The 22,220-nt window shown below is 38.0% G+C and overlaps 1 protein-coding gene across 1 annotated transcript in view; it reads left to right on the top strand.

The window, feature by feature from the left end:
- The window catches only part of tg (thyroglobulin), a 337,489-nt gene that overhangs the window by 252,667 nt on the left and 62,602 nt on the right, over positions 1-22,220 (top strand). The window contains exon 43 of the mRNA XM_039737577.1: positions 12,080-12,267. Coding sequence (XP_039593511.1) covers positions 12,080-12,267 — 188 coding nt within the window. The remainder of the gene's footprint in view (positions 1-12,079; positions 12,268-22,220) is intronic.

The following is a 22,220-nucleotide window of genomic DNA, read 5'->3' as shown; positions in this document are numbered from 1 at the left end:
ATAATTTTCACAATACTATCATTATTTAATTCAAATGACAAAAAAGAAATACAAATACAGTATAATTTTCCTAGTTTATTTTGTTCAATAACCGTGTATATTCCCATCCTGGAAAACTACACTACCAGAACCCCTCACTGTAGAATTATGCATTCAGGCTTTTGGACTTATTATGCTGCAAGCGACAGTAGACATTTGCTTATCTGCCTGTTGAGGAAAAGACTAAGGATTTTAAAACTGACCAGTTAAAGATGTATTCCTCCCAGATCAGCTATAATGTCTGCGTCTATATTGCTCTTGAACATGCTTAGATCTACTATTAGGGTGACCTGCGGCTCAAAAGGGTCTTAGCATATGCGAGAGAAAAAAAAACAAAAGCCTAATGATTGGAAAACTAAAACGTTTCAGCTACAGTGTATATAATCCTCTAAGCAGCACACACCCGTACCTCACTTCAGTCCTTAGATTTATAAGCTTATCCAGTTAGACCTAATGAAGAAAAATATGATACCTGATTGGTTGATATGGGTGGGGCACAATTAGAGCAGATATCACATAGGTCACTTTAATGAGATTGATGTCTGCTGCCAAAACAAGTCCATATGAATGGTTGTTCTAAACAACTGCCCAGAGATGCAGTAACTACAAAAAAATGAAATAACAAAGGGATGCTAAAGACACTGTTTTGCTAAAAACTATACCTGACATTTTAAAAGCACTTTGAGCTACTGTTTGTATGAAGATGTGCTATATAAATAAATGTTGTTGTTGTTGTTATTTTCTGAAGTCCTTCACATTTCATTATTTGTACAGAATTTGAACCTTATATCGATGCCTGTATACTCTGTGGGTCCTCCACATTGTACATGCAGTATTTAGAGAACTGACAACTGCAAACTGGCACAGTGCATGTGAGTGTGACTTTTGATGGATCTTGTTCAAAAAGCGGATGCCAAAAAGCAGACGCCATCTTGTTCAAAAAGTGGACACCACTTGGTTCTTTGACAGTAGAAAGCGGACACCAACAGTATTTTGGTGGACATTTGTTGTTTACTTTACTTTTGTTGCTTACTTTCGTATCTCATTGTTTGACTTTTGCTCTTAACCCGTTCTATTGCGTGTCATGGGTTTTATTCAGTTATTCAGATAAACAACATGCTGTTCGGTTCCTGCAGAGTAAAGGCATTCTACACGTTTCAAAACTTTGTAATCAAGGGCATGAAATGAGTTTGACACTTAATGATAAGGAGGAGAAATGGTGATGTTATCAAAGATCCTGTTGTACTTCCATATGTCTAAGAAAGGATACATGTTTGGCACCAACGATATGCTGGAAAGGACTTATTCGAGCAAATAATGCTAGACATTACTATGTTTAATCCTCTGTAATGTAGTTTAAGATTATTTGTGTACTAGTAGTAAAATATAGAGAATTGCAACAAAAGACAAGTGGCGTCTGCTTGCTTTAAAAACAGGTGGCGTCCACTTTTGGCATCCGCTTTTTGAACAAGACCCCCTTTGACGGATTGGCATCCATTACAGGACTTTTTTCTTCCTGACAATTGACGTTGCTAGGACAGATCCATGTGCAGCTGAAGCGGGTTCATTAATTTGATAAATGGGGTGCAACACATTTTAGTTATGGTTAGCACTACAGCTCTGTCACTTCTAGGTCACTGAATTTGATTTCTACCCTTGCTAGTGTTAGTCTGTAGTTTGTTCGTTGCCCCCATGTTACTACAGGTTTACTGTTCGCATACAAGTTATCTGCCATATCACAAAGTTGTGCATGTTAGGGTAATTGGAATATAGAGACTGGATAAATGACTAAATTAAGCCAGTAGTGTCCGGTCCATGGCTTGTTTCTCTGGTTGCCCAAAAATGGAAAATAAGCTTCAAGAAATAATAGCTATATGGTTAAATTTGGGTAAACACCATGTCATAGGGATGCATGCTGCTTCCTCAGGGTTCCACAGAGTTTCATTTCAGGTCCAGTCACTGTGCACTGTCTGTCAAGTAGACAGGAAAGATTTAGTGTAAAAGGATCAGGAGATCGATGAACACTTAACAGCTTAAAGACAGACAAATATCAGGAGGTCACGAAGACCAAAACCAATATGACAACCAAAAATTAAAGTCAAAAAATAAAATGCTTAAAATTTGTGGCTCATAGATCAAAAGAATGCTCTGAAAAAGCATTCACAAAACTGCTACAATATCCAAAATGTACCTTCAGTGTGACTCCAAGTTTAAAAATTGTCACACAGATGATGTCATCCAGTGAGGCTTCCAGTAACCGTCCCCTAGCAACCCACCACTGAGACAAAGCAACAGCAGTGTGAAATGGTGATGACCATGTCAAAAGAAAATGGTGCTGCAAAAATGAGTAGAAATTACGTGTAACGTGTTCATAACATAAAATTACATTGGGTCAAAACAAGCAAGAAACGAAGAACTATGTTATACGCAGAATGCAAAAAAATTATAATAATTCTAGAAAGGTTTTATTGCATATGACACAAATGTAAAAAAAAAAATGAACGGCCAATTTCATGATACTCTGTGCACTGTGTGATTTTTGTGTGTCCTTCATGCATTCATCTAGGTTATTCAGAGGGACTTTGGTTTCCTCCCTTATTCAAAACCTGCGGAGTCAGGGTGACTCTGATTTAGCCTGGTATGAGTGTGTGTAGGTGTTCGTGAGTGTGCATTACTTGCTTTCTTCCTGTAGATGACAATTTCTCACTTCAGTACTTCAGGTTGGCTCACCCAGGCTGACAGTTAAATGCTTTCTTAAATGATAAGTTTATGTAGGTCAGACTAGAGTTTGGCCCTCTCAACACTCTAAAAGTCCCTTAAACTTGAAAAAATGATACACCTTAAGAAGAAGATAGATAGGCATGCATCTCTTATCCAAACAGTGTGTCATTTCCAGACTCTGGCAGGATCTTTGCCACTGACACACTGCTTATGAACCTCTGATCTGGGTGGGTGTGTGTATACAGTAGTCCTTGCAGTGCTCTTAAAGTCAAGTGCACACTAAATTTTTAAGACTAACAAGTCATGTTTGTGGTTATACACTGTCACTGAGCAAATTATTAAGAACATTATACTAATAGTGGACAAGACCTTATTTTCCTCTCAAAACAGCCTCAGTTGCATGTGGCATGGATTTCAAATGATGTTGGAAACATTCCTTTGGGATTCTGGTCCATGTTAACATGATTATATCACACGATTTCTACAGATTTGTCAGTTGCATATTTGTGCTGAGAATCTCTAGTTCTACACATCCACTGAGGTCTGAGAAGGCCACTTAGGAACTCATTGTCATGGTCATGAAAGCAGTTTGAGATGACTTTTATTTTGTGACTTGGTGCATGATCATGCTAAATGTAGTCATTAGAAGATGGGAAAATTGTAGACCTAAAGGTCTCCACATGGTCAGTAGCAATACTGACATAGGCTGTGGCATTAAAGCAAAGTTTGATTGGTATTAATGGGTCCAAAGTGTGCCAAGAAAACATTATCCACCTCAATACACCACCACGGCCATGATTGACACAAGGTAGGTTGCGTACATGGATTAATACTGTTGGGGCAAAATTCTGACCCTACCATCTGTGTAGCTCAACAGAAATTAAGATTCATCACACCAGGGCACATTTTTCCAGTCTTCAGATATCTAGTTTTGGTAAACCCGTTCCTCACTTTTTTATTCCTGGCTAAATGCAGTGAAACCCAATGTGGTCTTCTGCTCTTGTGCATTCTTAAATATTATTTTGCTCACCATAGTTGTACAGTGGTTATCCTAGTTACCGTAGCCTTTCTTTCAGCTCTGACCATTCTTCTCTGACCTCTCTCATTAACACAGTATTTCAGCCTGCAGGACTGCCACTCACTTGGCTGTTTTTCATCTCATTCTAAGTAAAGCTTAGAGAGATTGTTGTGTGTGAAAATCCAGAGATCAGCAGTTACTGAGGTACTGCAACAAGCCTGTCTGGCACCAACAATTATACCAAGGTGAAAATCATTGAGATCACATTTTGTCTTTATTCTGTGGTTTGATGTGAATATTATAGTACCTGAAGCTCCTGACCTGTATCTGCATGATTTTATGCATCAAGCTAATGCTACATGATTGAATGATTCGGTAATTCCATGAATAAGAAGGTGTATAGGTGTTTATAATACTTTTCTAAGTGAGTGTATTTCACAGCTGTAATCTAGGAGGTGTAGTGTGAGCTTCATTATAAACTCCTTGGATGATTGTAATGATGTGTTCAGTTCAGTGAGTTATCAGCAAATATATTTATCCAAAAATAAATATTTACTGTTGGAGAACCAAGTGCTGGATATTTGAAAAGGCAAAGTCATGAATCGGATACGTAAACAAGCAGCACCCAACACTATTGCACCAACGTTTCTTATTATGGGCTAATAAAACTCAGATTTAGAAAACAAATCAAGTCAAGACATTCTAAATAATTGCTTTCCTTAAGAGACCACAGAAATGTTTATTTGATGTAAAGGTCGGCAGAGAACCAACAACAGCATCTCATTCTTAAATGAGTTGGTGTTCTTTATATCACAAACTAGCAAAATACCCGCGCTTTGCAGCAGAGAAGAAATGTGTTAAAGAAGTTATAAAAAAGAAAAGTAAACATTTTAAACATAACATTGGCTTTCTATTCATTTGCATAAGCCCAGTCCTTCACCAGAAATTATTTAATGTTAGCTCAGACCCGGCACTTAAAAGTTTCTGTCGCACTTTTGCTGAGTTTGTGCCTAACACTATTCTATCCCTGACCATCTCATCTTCGTTTGCATAAGCACAGTTCTTCACCAGCAATTTTAACTCTGTTACAAAGTGATCAAAAGTGTCGTTTATACCCCGCATCCTCTCATTAAACTTGTATCTCGCGAATATCGTATTCGTCTTAGGCATGAGAAACGGCAGCAGCAGCGTGTCTATAAACTTAATTCAAACTTACGATTTACACCGTGCTTTGTTTCCGCAGTAGTGCACTTATGAATATGCTTGTATGCATCACTCGCTTCATATTCTTTTGCTGCCTTCTCAATTGCATAATGCATTTTTTGTTCAGCACTCTTTGGAGCTCTTCCTTGTTCTCTACGTACTGCGTTCACAGTCAATTCACGTGAGCCACTCTCTTGTGTGATGTTGCGATGTCCACGGCTTTATTTAATGTTAGCTATGACCCGGCACTTAAAAGTTTCTCTCGCACTTTCGCTGAGTTTGTGCCAAACACTAGACCATCTCATCTTCGTTTGCATAAACACAGTCCTTCACCCGCGAATATTTACCTTATATGGGCAGGCACTCAATTACGTGGGAGGCGTGATGATGCGGGACGCAACTCCGCCTCACACGACGACCGAGCTCCAGGCTATGGCCGTATATATGGTCGAAATTAGGTTCCAGTTATGACCGTTGCGTGTAGAATTTCGAAATGAAACCTGCTTAACTTTTGTAAGTAAGCTGTAAGGAATGAGCCTGCCAAATTTCAGCCTTCTACCTACACGGGAAGTTGGAGAATTAGTGATGAGTCAGTGAGTGAGTGAGTCAGTCTGTCAGTCAGTCAGTGAGGGCTTTGCCTTTTATTAGTATAGATTCACATTTGCACTGCAGCAAGCAAGCAATAGCAGAGCATCTCTAACAATCAGTTTAATATACAGGAAAGTCTGACATCAGAAATGTGATAGAAATATTGGGAATAAAGATTAAAATAAAATTATTTTTGAAAAATTAAGGCCTAGAAATAAATATACAGTACTTATACACCTTACTGTTCATGAACCCAGAGTCTATCATGGCAACACTAATGAAAGGCATGAAGCAGGCCCTGGACAACACTCCAGTCCATCTCAGGGTCTACTCACACACACACACACAGAGCTAATCAACCTAATATGACTGTCTTTGGGGATAGCAGATGCAGAAAAGAATGTGTAAACTGCCTATGGACAAGGACTGAGCATAGGATTCAGTTTCAGGATGCTGGATGCATGAAGGTGCAGCACTAATTCTTTTTGACTGTGCCACCCAACGTAAACACCATCAGAACTAAATCCAAGTGTATCCTTTACAAAACTGATAATCTTCAAGTAATGTCAAATTCAGTGAGAGCTGTTAAAGTACTGGTGCCATGGGTCCTGCAGCAAATAACTCTCCTTTGTGCTCCTTTGTAGGGTCCCTTACAAAAAATGTACTTGCAAGTGACAATAAAGCTAAATAATTATATAAAAACTTAATACTGTAAGACCTTTTCTGTCAAAGAACTTAATTACCCTTTTAACAGAGACATTGTGTAGATTTCATATTGCCCTGTACCTCACATTCATCATATGATGACCTTTACGCCTAAAACAGCACAATTCAGGAGCCTCCATCCTAAGTCATAATCTTGTGTCATTAGTAATCTTTGCATTTTGTCCTCTAATCCATGCCAGCTGCGTTGTCCCAATTAATCATTTGAATTTTCAAAGCAAATGGTAATAGCACAATAACAAGAAAAGGAAAGGTAGTGCCTTTAAGGCTAAACTAACCTACTCTCTTGAGCAGGTGGTCAACTTTGGTAGAAGCATTGTCCTGTGGTCTGTATGGTCCACAAATAGATGACTTCTTCCGGGGATGCCCAGGCTTTATAGGGGTCTGACTGGAAGGGAAAGTGTCCAGTTGCCCTCACTGGGCACCTTGTTAGCACTTTGGAGGAAAAGAGAGACAACACAGTTAGCAACAATGTCCTCTCTCATCCTGGGGTGGTGTTACATACTGTACCTCAGATACGCCCAGAAGACAGTCCTCTGAATCCAACACAAACATCAGGTCTAGTCAACTTTTTTCACAGGGCTCGATCATTTCAGTTAACAATGGCATTTTATATTGCTGTTATCAACACTTTTTAATTATTAGGCTTTAATTGAATTAAGAATGTTAATTTAGATTGTCTAGAACTTAATGAGGTGGCACAGTTGTACAGTGGTCAGAGCTAATACCTTACCGAAGTGAAGTCTGCATATTCTCTTTGTGGGTTTTCCTTTAGATATTCTGGCTTACCTTCCACATCCCCAAAGACCTGCAGATATTATTTTAATTGGCAAGTGTAAGCTGGTCTCATTATGAGTGACCATTGGTACATACATGAATGTGTATTCCTTGCACCCTGTCTAGAGTAGCTTCTTGCCTTTATAAATGCTCAGGAGGACAGGTAGGCATCGCGGCCAGGATCATTTCTTGTCCGACCCAGAACCCATAATCGAAGGATGGACAGACTGTAGCCACTTCCCAACTGGTGTGACTTTTAATTCCTATCCTGGCAGGGATACCAGAAGGATGGATGGACTGGTTAAACCAGGAGGCAGGGAGCAATTCATCCCCCAAATTAATAGGTGGTGTTCCTCGCAAGTAGTTGTACTTTGGACGCCAGCAGGACAGTGTGGGAATTGGAGTCCAGAAGTGCAGTCCTCTAGGAGTGCTTGGATGGTGGGGAGGATGTCCCTGGGTTCTGTATGACCCGAAAGTGCTTCCAAAGTTCCAGCTTAAAAGGAGCCCACTGACATACCTCAATAAGTCACTGTCGGGAGGCAGTGGGTGACACTCAGTGGAGGAGAGAAGAGAGAGAGTGAGCATTTAAGTCTGTATATTGGCTGTAGTAATTGTTATTTTTGAGCTGTATGGATTAAAAATCCTCCATTTGAATCGGGAGTTGTATTGTGTCTTGCGTGTCTGGAGTTTGAGGACTTGCTGGTGCCCCCTACTTCTCATACCTTACTGCTGAAATAGACGCTGACACACTGTAAATCTCAATTGTATTAAGTATATTTGAAAATTTAAGTTTCTACATATGTGGAAGTTTTAAAAATTTAATAATGCTATATACTGTGTGTGTGTATGTATATATATATATATATATATATATCACGTGGGGTGTGCCTTCCGGGTTGTTTTGGGATATATATATATATATATATTCCGCCACGCTGGGGCGTGGCCAGATATATATATAGATATATATATAGACTTTTGAGTGTTTGGGGTTTGTGCGGGTGGGTTGGCACCCTGCCCAGGATTGGTTCCTGCCTTGTGCCCTGTGTTGGCTGGGATTGGCTCCAGCAGACCCCGTGACCCTGTATTTGGATTCAGCGGGTTAGAAAATGGATGGATGGATGGATGGATATATATATATATATATATATATATATATATATATATATATATATATATATATATATATATATATATATATATATATATATATATATACTGTACACACACATACATGAAAGTGCATTATTTGATGTCTTGAAATTAATGTGTGGCTTGTGGAATGTGTGATCTTTGTTGTTTCTCTTGATGACCGTATTAATATGTATATGCAGGCCAATTCAACTTAGTTATTTTTAATACATTATGCAAGATTAACTCAGATCCCAAAACAGTAAACTTCTCAGCAATAACGTCGTCAACCTTGATAGGAAACTTGAAAGCAAACTCAAAGTATTTAAGCAGTCTTTATCTGAGTTCCTGAATTTTTTTTTTGTAAATGAATAGCTGGCTAATGTGATAACAAATGCTGATGTATGGATATATTCATCTGGCAACAGCAGCCACGCACACGGAAACCACTGCACTGCCTACACAGATGTGCAATACTTGGCTGTCAAAAACAAAATAATACGTCAATGTTAGTATTTTTTAATTAAGTACTGAACAAAGGGTAACAATAGTACCAAAGAATTATACTTATGAGTTGCAGGGTCAGTGAAATGGATGCATTATTAATTCAAAACCTAATTCCATAATACTCATTATTTCTAAATTTAAACATCCATTTTCTGAAACTGCATATTCTAGTTCAGTGTTCTAGTGAGATGGAGCCCACCCTTACACCAATGAGCACTATCTGAAGTCAATTCTTTGACATATACAGTATGCCCAAATCCAGCCAAGCATCTTCAAGAAATACACTCATGCATGAGGAGAACATGCATGGTCTAAGTCAGGGGTCATCTGCTTCTGTCCTGGAGGGCCACAATGCTTCAATATTTTTGTTCCAACCCAGTTTCATAATTAGACACCAGTCCTTGCTGATAGTGGGAGCCGTTAATTGATACTATGACTTTCATTCTTCCACGTCATGTCATTCTTATATCATAGATATTTCTCTTCTAAGAATATCATACAAGTTATTTGTGAACCAGAGAAAATTAGTCATTCTCAGTCCTTCATGTTTTTCTCTTTCATTTCTTTCCATGTATTGTATTATAACAGACACTTCATGATGAACACACACAAGCAAAAATGGGACAAAGTTTAGATGGTGTGCTGCTGATTCTTTTGTCATTTCCATCACATTGTGTATTGGCGGCTCATTAGTAAAATAGGAAGCGATTAAAAAAGTGAAAAAAGTTAAACAGGAATTAAAAGCAAACAAGATAGCTAAAATAAAGCACAAAATGTTGATTAAACAATTACTGTTTCAGTGACAATAATTGCCTTCTGGGTTGGAACAAAAACTTACAGCCCTCCAAAGCCGAACTTGAGGACTCTTGGTCAAAGTAATATGAGACAGCAACACTTCCAGCTATGTCACTGTGCCACCCAACTTCTGCAGACGTTTACATTCAATTGTAAAACATTCCAGGTCTTACCATGAGGCTGCTGGGTCTTGATTGGTCAAACATCCACATTGATCGTTTAATTGATAACAGATGTTGAGATGGCCTCATTAACATTTAGCTTTCATTTCAACTAACTGCTTGATGCCTAGGGCTGGAATCTGTCTTTCTCTATTTTTCTTACATTGACATTAGGTAAAAACAAGAAGGCCCGTGTTAATATTATTGATGGCAATAACAGCATATGACGCAAAAAGAACACAATTCTCTTTTTGTGAAAAAGAAAGTTCATACTGAAAGAGAGGCAGAATATGACACCTTTTTAGCAAGAAGCAGCTGCTGTGTGTTTACTCACAGCCAGTTCAGTAACAGTGCTTCACATCAAGATGGAATATAAAATAAAGTTGAATTGATTGATTTGCAGTTTGTTACATATAAAGGTTATCTATTCAACCATTTGTGCATAATATGACACCTAAATGTTCTCTCCCAAAAGGGGCCTGAAGAATTAAGTGATAATGTCAAGGGGAAATTTTAAGTGAGGGGATGTGGTGAAAAATACAATACCCAGATTCTGAGTTTTGTTTTATTAATGGCTGTGTGTGCAGGCTGACTTGGTTTCTGCATGTGTTTTCACTGCATTGGACTTTTGGAGTTCATTCCCAGCTTCATCACTGGCAATGTGCTGTATCTTAGCTGTTGGAACACTGATATGATTTTCAGCCTCATCACTGTCTCAGTACTTCCTGCGTCATGTGCGTTTTCTCTGGACATTCAGTATTACTGCTAACTCCTGCTGTGAGCCCTTGGGTAGCTAAGGACTGGAATTTAAAGGCTCTACTTTTATTTTAGAACATTAGAACCAGGATGAGAATGGCCCATTCAACCCAACAAAGCTCGCCAGTCCTATCCTCTTAATTCTTCTAAACTAACATCAAGTCAAGTTTTGAAAGTCCCTACAGTCCTACTGTCTACCACACTGCTTAGTAGCTTAGTTCAAGTGTCTATGCGTAACCGGTCTCCACCGCACGTGCCATACTGTTGCGTCCTGGCATTTGGATTCGGTTAACCCTCAAAGCTTCTGTGTTGTGATATATATGCAACATGCAGTACAGATCGGCACAAAGGAGTAATGCAAACATCCTTTAGTTCTTGGTGTTTTCTCTTTTTTTATTAATAGTCTGAAATATTAAAACAGAGAACATAAGTTACTATTCAAGCTCTGTGATTCCTCCTCCTCTCACAGTAACACGACGAATCTGGGAGAGGCTCACGCTGATGACGTAACATAACACAACAAACAGAGTAGGGAAATATAACAGGACCACAACAGGAAAACACACAACACATTAAATGTTATCAGGATTTGGTGAAGCTCCAAAAAACTAAACTTTTTATTTTATACACCTGTTACATATGGGAAAAAAAAAAAACTTCCTAATGTTTGTGTAAAATTTACACTTTTAACTTTTGATGTTCATCTTCTCAAAAATGTAATTAAAGCAGCTCTTTCACATTCATAATTTATATAAGTTGTAACACTTTTAATGCACAACCTGAATATTTCCATAAGTTTATTTACTGAATGTATACACCACTGGAGTCTAATGATTTATATTGCATCTTTGGGCTCACGTCTTGACCCAGTCATTATTTTGTAGACTTTGTGTGTTCTCCCACATTTATTGGACTTTCCATACTTATGTCAGTGATAACCAGTTTAGGCTGATTTGAAACTCTGAACTGGCCCAGCATGACTCACTAGGGGTTTTCAAGTGTGTCCTCTGATAGTCTGGCCTCCTTCCCAATGTATGGTCCTGGTTTGTGAAACAATCTCAGGTACTTACATAAGTCCTGTAATTGGAAAAGCAGCTCTAAAAATGTTTTGGTGAATCTGGTTATGTGGGTAGATCTGAATAGTTTCAAAAATATGCAAAATGACTAGAAATGTATATTTTTTTGTGTTGTTTTAGAGTAGAGGTTGCCAAAACAGACAGAAATAGACTGTTGTGGTCATGTTGGCCATTACAAATATGTTTATAAACCATGCATTGCATGCCACCAAAATAGCAAAGCAGCAAATGTGAACTTTTCCCCTGCCTAAAAAATAAAAAGAAGCGCTTATGATATTAATAGAGATGCTCAGTTTAATGTTAGCTCACTCTTGGGTACAACATTTGTGGGCTTATTGCAGATCTGATGCCGTGAAATACTACCAGAAGAGATACTGCATGAATTAGCGATAAAGCCATTTGCTTTAACCATTCTGATTTTAATCTCTTGTATGCTTCTCTAAGATAATTATTCTTTGTAAAGTTTCCACACGACTCCCTATTTTGAAGTTGTTTATCAAAACAGCAATTTCAGTGAATGTCTTGGACACGGTTTCTCTCTAAAGTGAATACCATTCTTTATTTTATTCTTTTTTTTCCTGCAGAAATTTGAAGAGCTTCAAGGGAGAGTCAACAGTAAGACAGCATTTTATGCAGCTTTGACAAATGCTCTGGGTGGAGAGAATAACAACACTTTCGTCCATGATGCAGCAACTTGGTTTTACTCAATGGCCCATTCTGTGACACCCGCTGGCTACAACCTCTTCTCACGGGCCTTAGAAAATGCCACACGGTAAACAGAAAACAATATTTTAAAAAGTATTGGAAGAAGAGATCATCAAAGAAAAAAAATGTTTTTTAATTATTCTGCTGAAATCAGTACAGAAGTTGTGAGTCTTTGTCTCCAATTGAAATAATGAAAGCATGGAAGCTTGGTTAATAGTACAGGATATGGTGTGGTTGAGTACAAGAAGGGGCCCCTCATTTTCATCTTATTATTATTCAGCTTATTAGTGAAGTTGTTAATAATTAATAATAATTAGGAATTATAAAAGACAGTCCACCCCATGGATTACTAGCAGAGTCACATTAATAAACAGACACGAATCTGTGCATTAGGCTATGTCAAGCTGCTTCACTCTTCATGTCTTCTCAAAAAAAAAAATTATTAATATCTCAGTATGAAATTGACTTCCTTACACTTCTCAGATGGATGTGAGGAAAGAAAGAGTGTGATGCAAAAACAATCAAATGTGTGGACTAATACTAAATCACGATTTTGTAAAAATTACAAGCCATACCTCAGCATGACTAATAATTCGACAGTTTCATTATTTTTAACTTATGGTTCCCATTACCTTGAGCTTTTTTACACTTTCTTATGTTATGAAGATTAGTGGTGCAGTCTGATAACGCATCTAATCACTTGACAATATGGTGTCCATTTTAGACAATCCTCCTTCCTCTATCAAAATGCTATCCTTCCTCCTACCTCTGCAAACCGAAAGCCCTTTTCCAACAAAATCTCCCTGCTCCAAACATCAAAAATCGATCCTCTCTCCTACCTTTTTCAAAAGGGCATCTGTATTCCAACCTCCATATGTATTCACTTAACTACAATGTTGACTGTTTTTGTGAACAATAAAATTATAGACAAATTCATTCACTATCTTAAAATATTCAATGTATTACGCCAATTACAGTTCATAGAAAAAAGAAAATAAATTATTTTTAAATGGAAAGGAAGCAGACATCTTTATTTTACACTTAAATCATTTATGTTTTGTAAAAAGCAGATTTAAAAAATGCAGACTATTAATAATGTTATATCAGCTAAAAGCCATAAGGCATAATAAAGCTGCAAAAATAAAATACACATCTAAAGCCATACTTTCCTTACACAGTAATGCTCTGTCAGCTGATCTCGCCCCATCCCATGTCCTGCCGTGAGATGTATTTGTACACTACAGTCGTTTCACCGTTTTGTCATCAGGAGTGGCTGCTGAATGAGTAAAGCAAAACATATAAAACATGTTCATGTAACTGCCCTCAAGGTAAAAATGAAACAGTTGACTAATTTGTTCAGTTTTAAGACAGACGAGTTTGTAAATTCTCAAATTTCTCAATGGGAGATTTAGTTCTCAATGGGAGATTTAGAACTTTCAAAAATGTGTACAGTGCATTGCATCTAATATATCTTAATGAAAATTGAATATTCCCAACAACCTCCCTTGAAGAATAAGTGTGTTAAATATGAACAAAATTGATTCACTGGGAGCCAAGATGTGTCATATGGACAGACAAACAAACAGAAAGACAGACAGACAAATGAATAGACAGACATCGGGATCACAGTAGGTGCTCTTTGCATTATATGCGACCGTGCCTAAAAAAATACATCCCTTGGTGATGCCAAGCGGAGCTATTAAGTGTACTAAACAAATTTTAATACAAGCCCCAATATAGTTTTGGGATATAAAGCTACAAAGCAGGGAGAATGGACAAACAGAGAGACAAAGTTCTAGTACCAGTATGTAGTTTTAATGTACTGTGTGCCAAGTGTGTATATTTTATCTTTTAGGCCAGTTCCCTGTAATGCAGCTCTGGGGATCTCAAGTGATTTAATTCATTCCGTGTCACAGGATGACTGCGGGTCACCAGAAGGTTGACTATAAGCCCACACATCATGTGGATTCTTAGCCCAGATGTTTTAGTTTTCTTTTCACAAAGAGATAGATCTACTGCAGTGCTGCTTACTGGCACGGATCAGTTTCATTCCTTTGATTCCGCAAGTTACTGCCAAGCAGACTCCCTCACAAATCATCCTAAAGGATAATAGCATTTTGTCATCATTTGCTTGTTTCTGTCTGCTGAATATTTCCACTTTCTGAAAGTAATTATACAGAAACAATATTACTGTGATCTTATGTCTTTTTAGTTAGATTGAATTTTTGCATTGGAAATACTAAATTTAAAAAAAGTTTAAACTTTTGATTAGAAGAAGGTATATTTAACCTGCCATTCACTATTCACTCACCTAATGTGCCATTAAATTCTAAAATGTGCTATAAAATTGGGATATACACAATTACAGAGTTAAACAGTAAATTTCCTATGCTTTTGTTAAAATAACTTAAGTGCTACAAAGGCACTTTATAAAATCAAATCATCCATGGGGAAGAACATATGAATGGTTTATTGTGTGTATATCATTTTTTTCTCCTTTCTGACTTTAGTCTCATTTCTCCTTGATCATAATGGCCATTTTTTGTTGTATTATTTTAACGTTGCTAGACACAGGATTTACTATAACATGAAAACTGTAGTGACCAGTAAATAATTTTCTGTTTGTGTATGCATTCAGCATTCAAACAGTACAAATCACAAATTAAGAAAGGTAATCATCACAACAAGCTCCACGGAAAGCAACTTTGTCCAATATGTTGGAATGTGGTATCGTTCCATGAAGGGTGACCAATCACAGAATGAGACATTGAGGAGGGTCCAATCACAGAAGGGCCACGTAATAAGCACAAATCAATCAGATTGCAATTAGAATCTGTGTTTTCACTCATCCATTTAACAATGCTGAGCCAGCGTTTTCAGAATTATAAAGATCTGGAGGGTGTTTACAAAAGACTTGTTTTTGGGGGAGTGAAATGCTGGGGCAGTTTGAATAAATAGTGAAAACAGAGACTAATTTCTGCATTTTTTAACATTTTTGGCAATGACATAAACTCTAGGGTGAAATCTTCTAATTGTGATGTTTTACTTTTCCTATTATTTAACTTTAGCCTTTTAAAGATACTTGGGCTTTCAGCCCTAAGTTCTTCTAAGGTGGACATAATGGCAATTAATTTTTATGTAGTTAATAATGAGTGTAGGCCACAACTGTAGTTTGACTTCTACTGGAGACTTCCTGTTGAGTGCAGATTCTACTTTTGGTTTTGGAATAATTTTATTGTATTTTAATGGTTTTGTGTTCAGTTCCTTTCCTAGCTTTTCAGGTCTGTTTCCTGTCAGGTATTTCCTCCCTCCTACAGAAACTTCAGAATTAATGTTTCTTTGAATTGTATTTTTTAGTTAGTCTTATGTTATTATTAGTAATATTTGTAACTTTACACTTGCTTTTAATTATACAATTTCTTTCACTTTTTTGTTTCTCCAATAAACATAGCTATAAATTAAGGATACAAATTTGCTATTTAATTAAGATTAGGTTCTCCTTTTTAAAGAATTTGTCCTGATTATCCAGTTCTGCTATGTTGGCTGGTCCTTGGAGTGTAACACAATGTCCTTTGGCAGACAGGAGTCGTTTCCACATTCATTTAAACCCAATTGTTTTACTAAGTAGGAAAGTAAGTCCTGCAGATGTGACAGGAAGTAAGATTACCAAGGTCTAAAATTTGCTCTGGATGGAGTTTTTTCTGCCAAATATATTCTCTGTTACTTTTTTGTTACGCTCTTTGTTGCCCGTGTTATTTTGACTGGTTGTCAAACTTTCCTTTGATTCAAATTTCATGTCAGTTGAGATGTGGCTGTGTGACGTAGTAGTCAAGGTCACAAGTTGATTGGTTCCACCACAGTGGCCATCCCCTTCTCCTTATTGAAAGCCTGGTAAGGTTATGAGATCTCTGATTTTTTTTTTTCCAATTGTCAGACTCCATGTTTGTGACTTTGAATGTGCTTACATTTTCTCACATTATTGTCATTGGCTTTGCTTTTTCTCCTTTTTTTTTGTATTTTTTAACAGATATTTTATTTGGTCATATTTCTTTGTCTCAAAGACATTTGTGTTTTCCTAGTTTTCTTGTCAACTAGTATTTTAATGTTTTCTGCTTAGGTGCTAATTAGTTATAGGTAGGCACTCATATTTGACTGCATAGAGCCAGCTCAATGAAATAAACCATTGCCCCCTTCCTCATAATGTCTTCATTATTAGCTCTCATTTAGTTAGCTTATTGTCTGGGTCTGTTAGTGTTTTTATCATATAATGTGATTTTAATATAAGTAAAATCAGCTAAATTGTTACAGAGGGATTTGGACAGAATACCAACTTGGGCAGATTTGTGGCAAATGAAACTTAATATAAGTAAATGTAAAGTATTACACATTAAAGAAAAATGTTAGGTTTGAATACAAAATGAGAAGTAACTCTCATGAGAAGAATCTACATCCAGATAGTATACAGAAGTGATCAAGAAAGCTAATGGAATGTTAGGTTATAAATCACAATGTATGGATCATCTTTTTCCATATCTTCCTGTCCTCTGCATCTTGCTCTGTCACCTCCATCACCTGCATTTCTTCTCTCATTACATTCATAAACCTCCTCTTAGGCCTTCCTCTTTTCCTCTTGCCTGGCAGCTCTATACTTAGCATCCTTCTCCCAATATACTCATCATCTCTTCTCTGCAATCTCACTTCTCTGACTTTGTCTTCAAACCGTCCAACTTGAGCTGACCCTCTAATGTACACATTTCTAATCCTGTCCATCCTCGTCACACCCAATGCAAATCTTACATCTTTAACTCTGCCACCTCCAACTCTGTCTCCTGCTTTCTGGTCAGTGCCACCATCTTCAGCCCATATAATATAGCTGGTCTCACTACTGTCCTGTAGACCTTTTGTTTCATTCTTTCTGATACCCATCTGTCACAATTTACTCCTGACACTCTTCTCCACCCATTCCACTCTGCCTGCACTCTCTTCACCTCTCTTTCACACTCCGGATTACTCTGTACTGTTGATCCCAAGTGTTTTGTTATCTAAATGTATCTTGTCTCAGAGGTTCAGCTTGTGATGAGTCAGTATGGTGACCCAATCTACACAGTGAAGACAAAAGAGTACCCCAAGCAACTCAGTGAAAAGCCTAAGTCAGAGTTTGCAGACAAGAAAATATCCAAATCACTAAATATCCTTTGGAGTCCAGTGTAATCAGTACTGTACAGTAGACCCCCGGGAAGTTGCGATTCAGAGTTTGTGGCCTCAATCATTCGTGGAGTTTTCCTTAGAACCTAACTAATAGTTATTAGCGGAAGCTGCAAAAATCCTCCACAATTTTTTTATGGCTTTTTTGTGGCAATACTGCACTGTAGAGAAAACACAAAGCAACCGTAGAGGAAAAGGCGGCTTGTGATGGTAAAAGTTGCCAATCCGAGAGCGTTATTCATTTCTCCTTGCTGTTGATTGGCTGCAGCTCTGTGACACATCTCTGGCAGATGCAGCCCAGCATTCCCTTATCATAACAGTTTACCGTGTGTAGCTCTCTCAACTGTTTCACTGTGCATTCTCGTGTTTTTCGTTTTGTTCTTCTTAAAGCCCTAAGACGCTGCCCAAATGTTCTGCACCTTCTAAGGATTCTGGCAATGATACTAAGCACCAGAAAAGGTTTAAGACAGTCCAGGAGAAAGTTGAACTACTGGATTTGCTCCTGGAACTAAAAAGTTATGCCGCAGTAACCACCCAAGGAGCTGTAACTCCTCTGCTTTGCTGTGCAGTCATTATCTTCGTTACATTCCTTCATCGTACTGCACAGCTAATTCATCATCATCTTCAATCAATATCATTCATTATTGGCGAGTACCCGTACATTTTACTGTATTTTTATTAAATTAAATTATTATGTATTTACCCTGCTTATACCAAAGAAAACGACAGCGCATACCAAAGAAAATGCACTTGCATGAATTACAGTACATATAGGGATAACATCGGCATTTTACATTATAGCACTGTGGGAGACATAGCAGTACAGTACAGTACATGGGTTTACCTTTACATTCTTAATTTAGGGTAATGTATAATGAGTTTTTTTCACAATTCATGGGTGCTTTAGGAACGTAACCCCCACAGATTTCAGGGGTTGTCTGTAGTTAAGAAATGGAAAGAGCTATAAATCTGCCTATAGCAGGCCGTGCACAAATTCTGAGTCGTCACGCAGGCCGTGCAGAAATTCTGAGTCGTCACGTAAGAAGAAGTCTAGCATGGGAAGCTACCAAGAGAACCATAAGAACTCTGAAGGTGTGACAAGCTACATTGGATAAGATTGGAGAGACTGGGCAGACAACAATTGTTACCAAATGTCTCAAGTCACAGCTCTATAGAAAAATGGCAAACAGAAGCCACTGCTGAAAAGACGCATGTGATATCTCAGCTGGAGTTGCTAGAACGTACGTGAAATACTCTGAAGACGGTTCTATGGCCTGAAGATACCAAAGTTGATCTTTTTTGGTCATCCGACTAAATGCTATGTTTGATGCAAGCTCACCTCTGCACATTATCAAAAACACCCTAGCATGGTTGGCAGCATCATGCTGTGGGGATTCTTCTTTGCATCAGGCCCTAGAAGGCTCGTGGAGGTTGAAGGTGAAATGAATGCATCAAAATACAGGGAAATTCTAGAGGAAAGCCTGATGCAAGAAACCTGAACCTTTTCAGCAAGACAACAACCCCAAGGGTAAAGCCAAAGCTCCACACAGGAATGGCTAAAAAATAGCTGATTTCCTGGAGTAGCAAAATCAGAGTCCAGATCTCAATCCAATTAAGAAGTTGTGGTTGGACTTGAAAAAGGCTGCTTACTCAAGATCAACATACAACCTGACAGAGCTTCAGCAGATTTGCAGAAAAGCACACAGACACAAATCTGTCATGAGGGAGTGAACTCTTCTGCAATCAATGATTTTGAGTTTTATATTTATAATTAATCTAGGTCACTTTGCAGAGCTCTTTTTTCACTTTGACATTAAAGAGTTTTATTTTGTTGATCAGCGCCCAAAAAGCCAAATTAAATCCACTGTGATTCAATATTGTATAACAATAAAATGTGAAAACTTCAAGGGGGTGAGACACTTTGTCTCAAGTGTGAGTGTCTGGGTATTCTCCAGGAAGGTCAAGGGACATGAAGGCCTGAGCAGCCCAGCTCAGTGTGCTTCAGTCACGACCCTTAGTGGAAAAAGCAGATTGAAAGAAATGAAGATGGTGACAGTTTACTAGTCAAAAGTTTAAAAAAAAAAAGTCAAAAGTGAACTTCATCCTGCGTACATGTGACTTGTATCACCTCCGTGAAAGACCTTTACAAGACTTTTTTTTTGAATCCATGAAAAAATAAGTTGGTTTTGTTCATTATAAAGTATCTATCTATCTATCTATCTATCTATCTATCTATCTATCTATCTATCTATCTATCTATCTATCTACTATCATATTTCATATAATTATCTGCAATCTGTAAGATTTATTTGTCAGAACTATTCTAGTGCAATGTTTCATTTTAATTTGCATGTCTGAATATTTCTTAGAAACACAATTACTTAAGAAATGCAGTTAAATGTGTTTATGTTAAAAAATAACTGTATTCCTTTAAATTTATGGTTAAACTCTTTTTCAGATAGGTCTTAAGCTTGATTGATGCTTAACAATGTACTCATTATGTGTCTTAAGTGTTTTTTTGGTGATACAAAGCTGTATTACAAGTGATATTACATGGAAACCTCAACTGTTAGTTTTTGCAGATGCCTCAGGGATAAATAGCTGATTGGTAACCAAGGCTACAAGAGGAAAAGGAGCCAAATATCTAGCAGCACAAGCACGGACTGTCTGGGAAAGGACTGTTGGAGGTCCAGGGAACGTTGTCAGCCTGACTGGGTTTAGATTCTTATTGTACTGCAGTGGAGGGTGAGGTCAGAAAAAGTTAGACGATGGCGTAAAGTATCTTCATTAATTTAGTCATCAAGTTATTTTTAAATGAAGCTTCAATATCAGGCAAAGGAATGCAAAGGGAGGCAAAGTTGTGTATTTTAGCAGATCTTTGTTTCTCCCTTAGTATCAGGCAGTGCCTGGGGTATGTTAGGGAGGTAGCAAGAAAAGTGAACCCAGTCAGGTTTGAACTGTCCAGGAAAGATAAAAAGAAGCAAAAAAAAGCTTGCTTGCTTGATTTATTTAATTTCAGAAAACCTAGGACTGTAACTGTTAACACATTGACTGCTGGACCATTTATTACCTGGCTGCTGCAGTATATACATATATGACAAATAATGAACTCCATGAAAATTCGTAAAACAAAAGATGTAAATTAATTTATTTAGTGCTTTCTTGACAGTTGGGACAAGTCAGACACCTTGTAATGAAGAGGGTAGCTATCCACAACAGAGCCAGAGCCAACAGGTCCACATCATCTAATTGATTGTCACTTTCTCAGTCACTGTCATTATTATCAAAATATTGTAGCATCGGTGCCAAGTGTCACAATGGTTGGATTCTCTGCTCTTTACATGACTCTTTGAGATGGTTTTCTATCCTTAAAAGGACTGCTCGCTTTTTGCCACAGTTGGAATAGTATGAGACTTTGCAGGCTTGCCATTTATATGGCTACTCCTGCCAGTGGTGATGTAATGCCAGCCCAAACTTGGGTGACTCATCCTTGGCTGACATGACTTGTCCATGATATTACAATATTCATCTTGGAACAAATCTAGTTGTTTCAAAACATCCTCCGCTTTATACCTTTTTTGTGGTGACAGAACTGCATGCTTTTTTATAGAACTATTTCCAGCAAGCGGATGCCGCCAAAAAAAAAAAAATCTAGGGCTACCCGCTAGATGGTAAGTAACCAAAACACTGCCATCTATAATGGCTGTAGACTGAAATATGAGTTCTCTTGTATGTTGTGTTTTTTAAGGCTCATTGAGATACTCGTGATACATTGATATTAACTCGTACCTCACGTTAGGCAGGCAGTGTAGTGTAGTCAGTAAGGCATTGGATTGTTAAGCACAATATAACCAGTTTAATTCCAATATTTACTCACTATGTGGCTTTTAATGTAATTGTAAAATAATGTATTTAAACAATTATTTCCTAATTTTATAAGTACAATACAATACAATACAATTTATTTTTGTATAGCCCAAAATCACACAAGAAGTGCCGCAATGGGCACTGTGCCTTTTGACAGCCCCCCAGCCTTGATTCTCTAAGAAGACAAGGAAAAACTGCCAAAAAAAAAAAAAACTTCTTCTTCTTTCGGCTGCTCCCGTTAGGGATTGCCACAGCGGATCATCTTCTTCCATATCTTTCTGTCCTCTGCATCTTGTTCTGTTACACCCATCACCTGCATGTCCTCTCACCACATCCATAAACCTTTGCTTAGGCCTTCTTCTTTTCCTCTTCCCTGGCAGCTCTGTCCTTAGCATCCTTCTCCCAATATACCCAGCATCTCTCCTCTGCACATGTCCAAACCAACACAATCTTGCCTCTCAGACTTTGTCTCCCAACCGTCCAACCTGAGTTGACCCTCTAATGTACTCATTTCTAATCCTGTCCATCCTTGTCACACCCAATGCAAATCTTAGCATCTTTAACTCTGCTACCTCCAGCTCTGTCTACTGCTTTCTGGTCAGTGCCACCGTCTCCAACCCATATAACATAGCTGGTCTCACTACCATCCTGTAGACCTTCCCTTTCACTCTTGCTGATACCCATCTGTCACAAATCACTCCTGCCACTCTTCACCACCCATTCCACCCTACCTGTACTGTCTTCTTCACCTCTCTTCCACAATCCCCATTACTCTGTACTGTTGATCCCAAGTATTTAAACTCATCCACCTTCGCCAACTCTACTCCCTGCATCCTCACCATTCAACTGACCTCCCTCTCATTTACACACATGTATTCTGTCTTGTTCCTACTGATCTTCATTCCTGTCCTCTCTAGAGCATATCTCGTCCTCTCCAGGGTCTCCTTA

This window comes from Polypterus senegalus, chromosome 15, assembly GCF_016835505.1.
Source record: "Polypterus senegalus isolate Bchr_013 chromosome 15, ASM1683550v1, whole genome shotgun sequence".
NCBI classification, from domain to species: Eukaryota; Metazoa; Chordata; class Cladistia; order Polypteriformes; family Polypteridae; genus Polypterus; species Polypterus senegalus.
The sequence above is the reverse complement of the archived record's forward strand: the minus strand, read 5'-3'. Positions and strand labels throughout refer to the sequence as shown.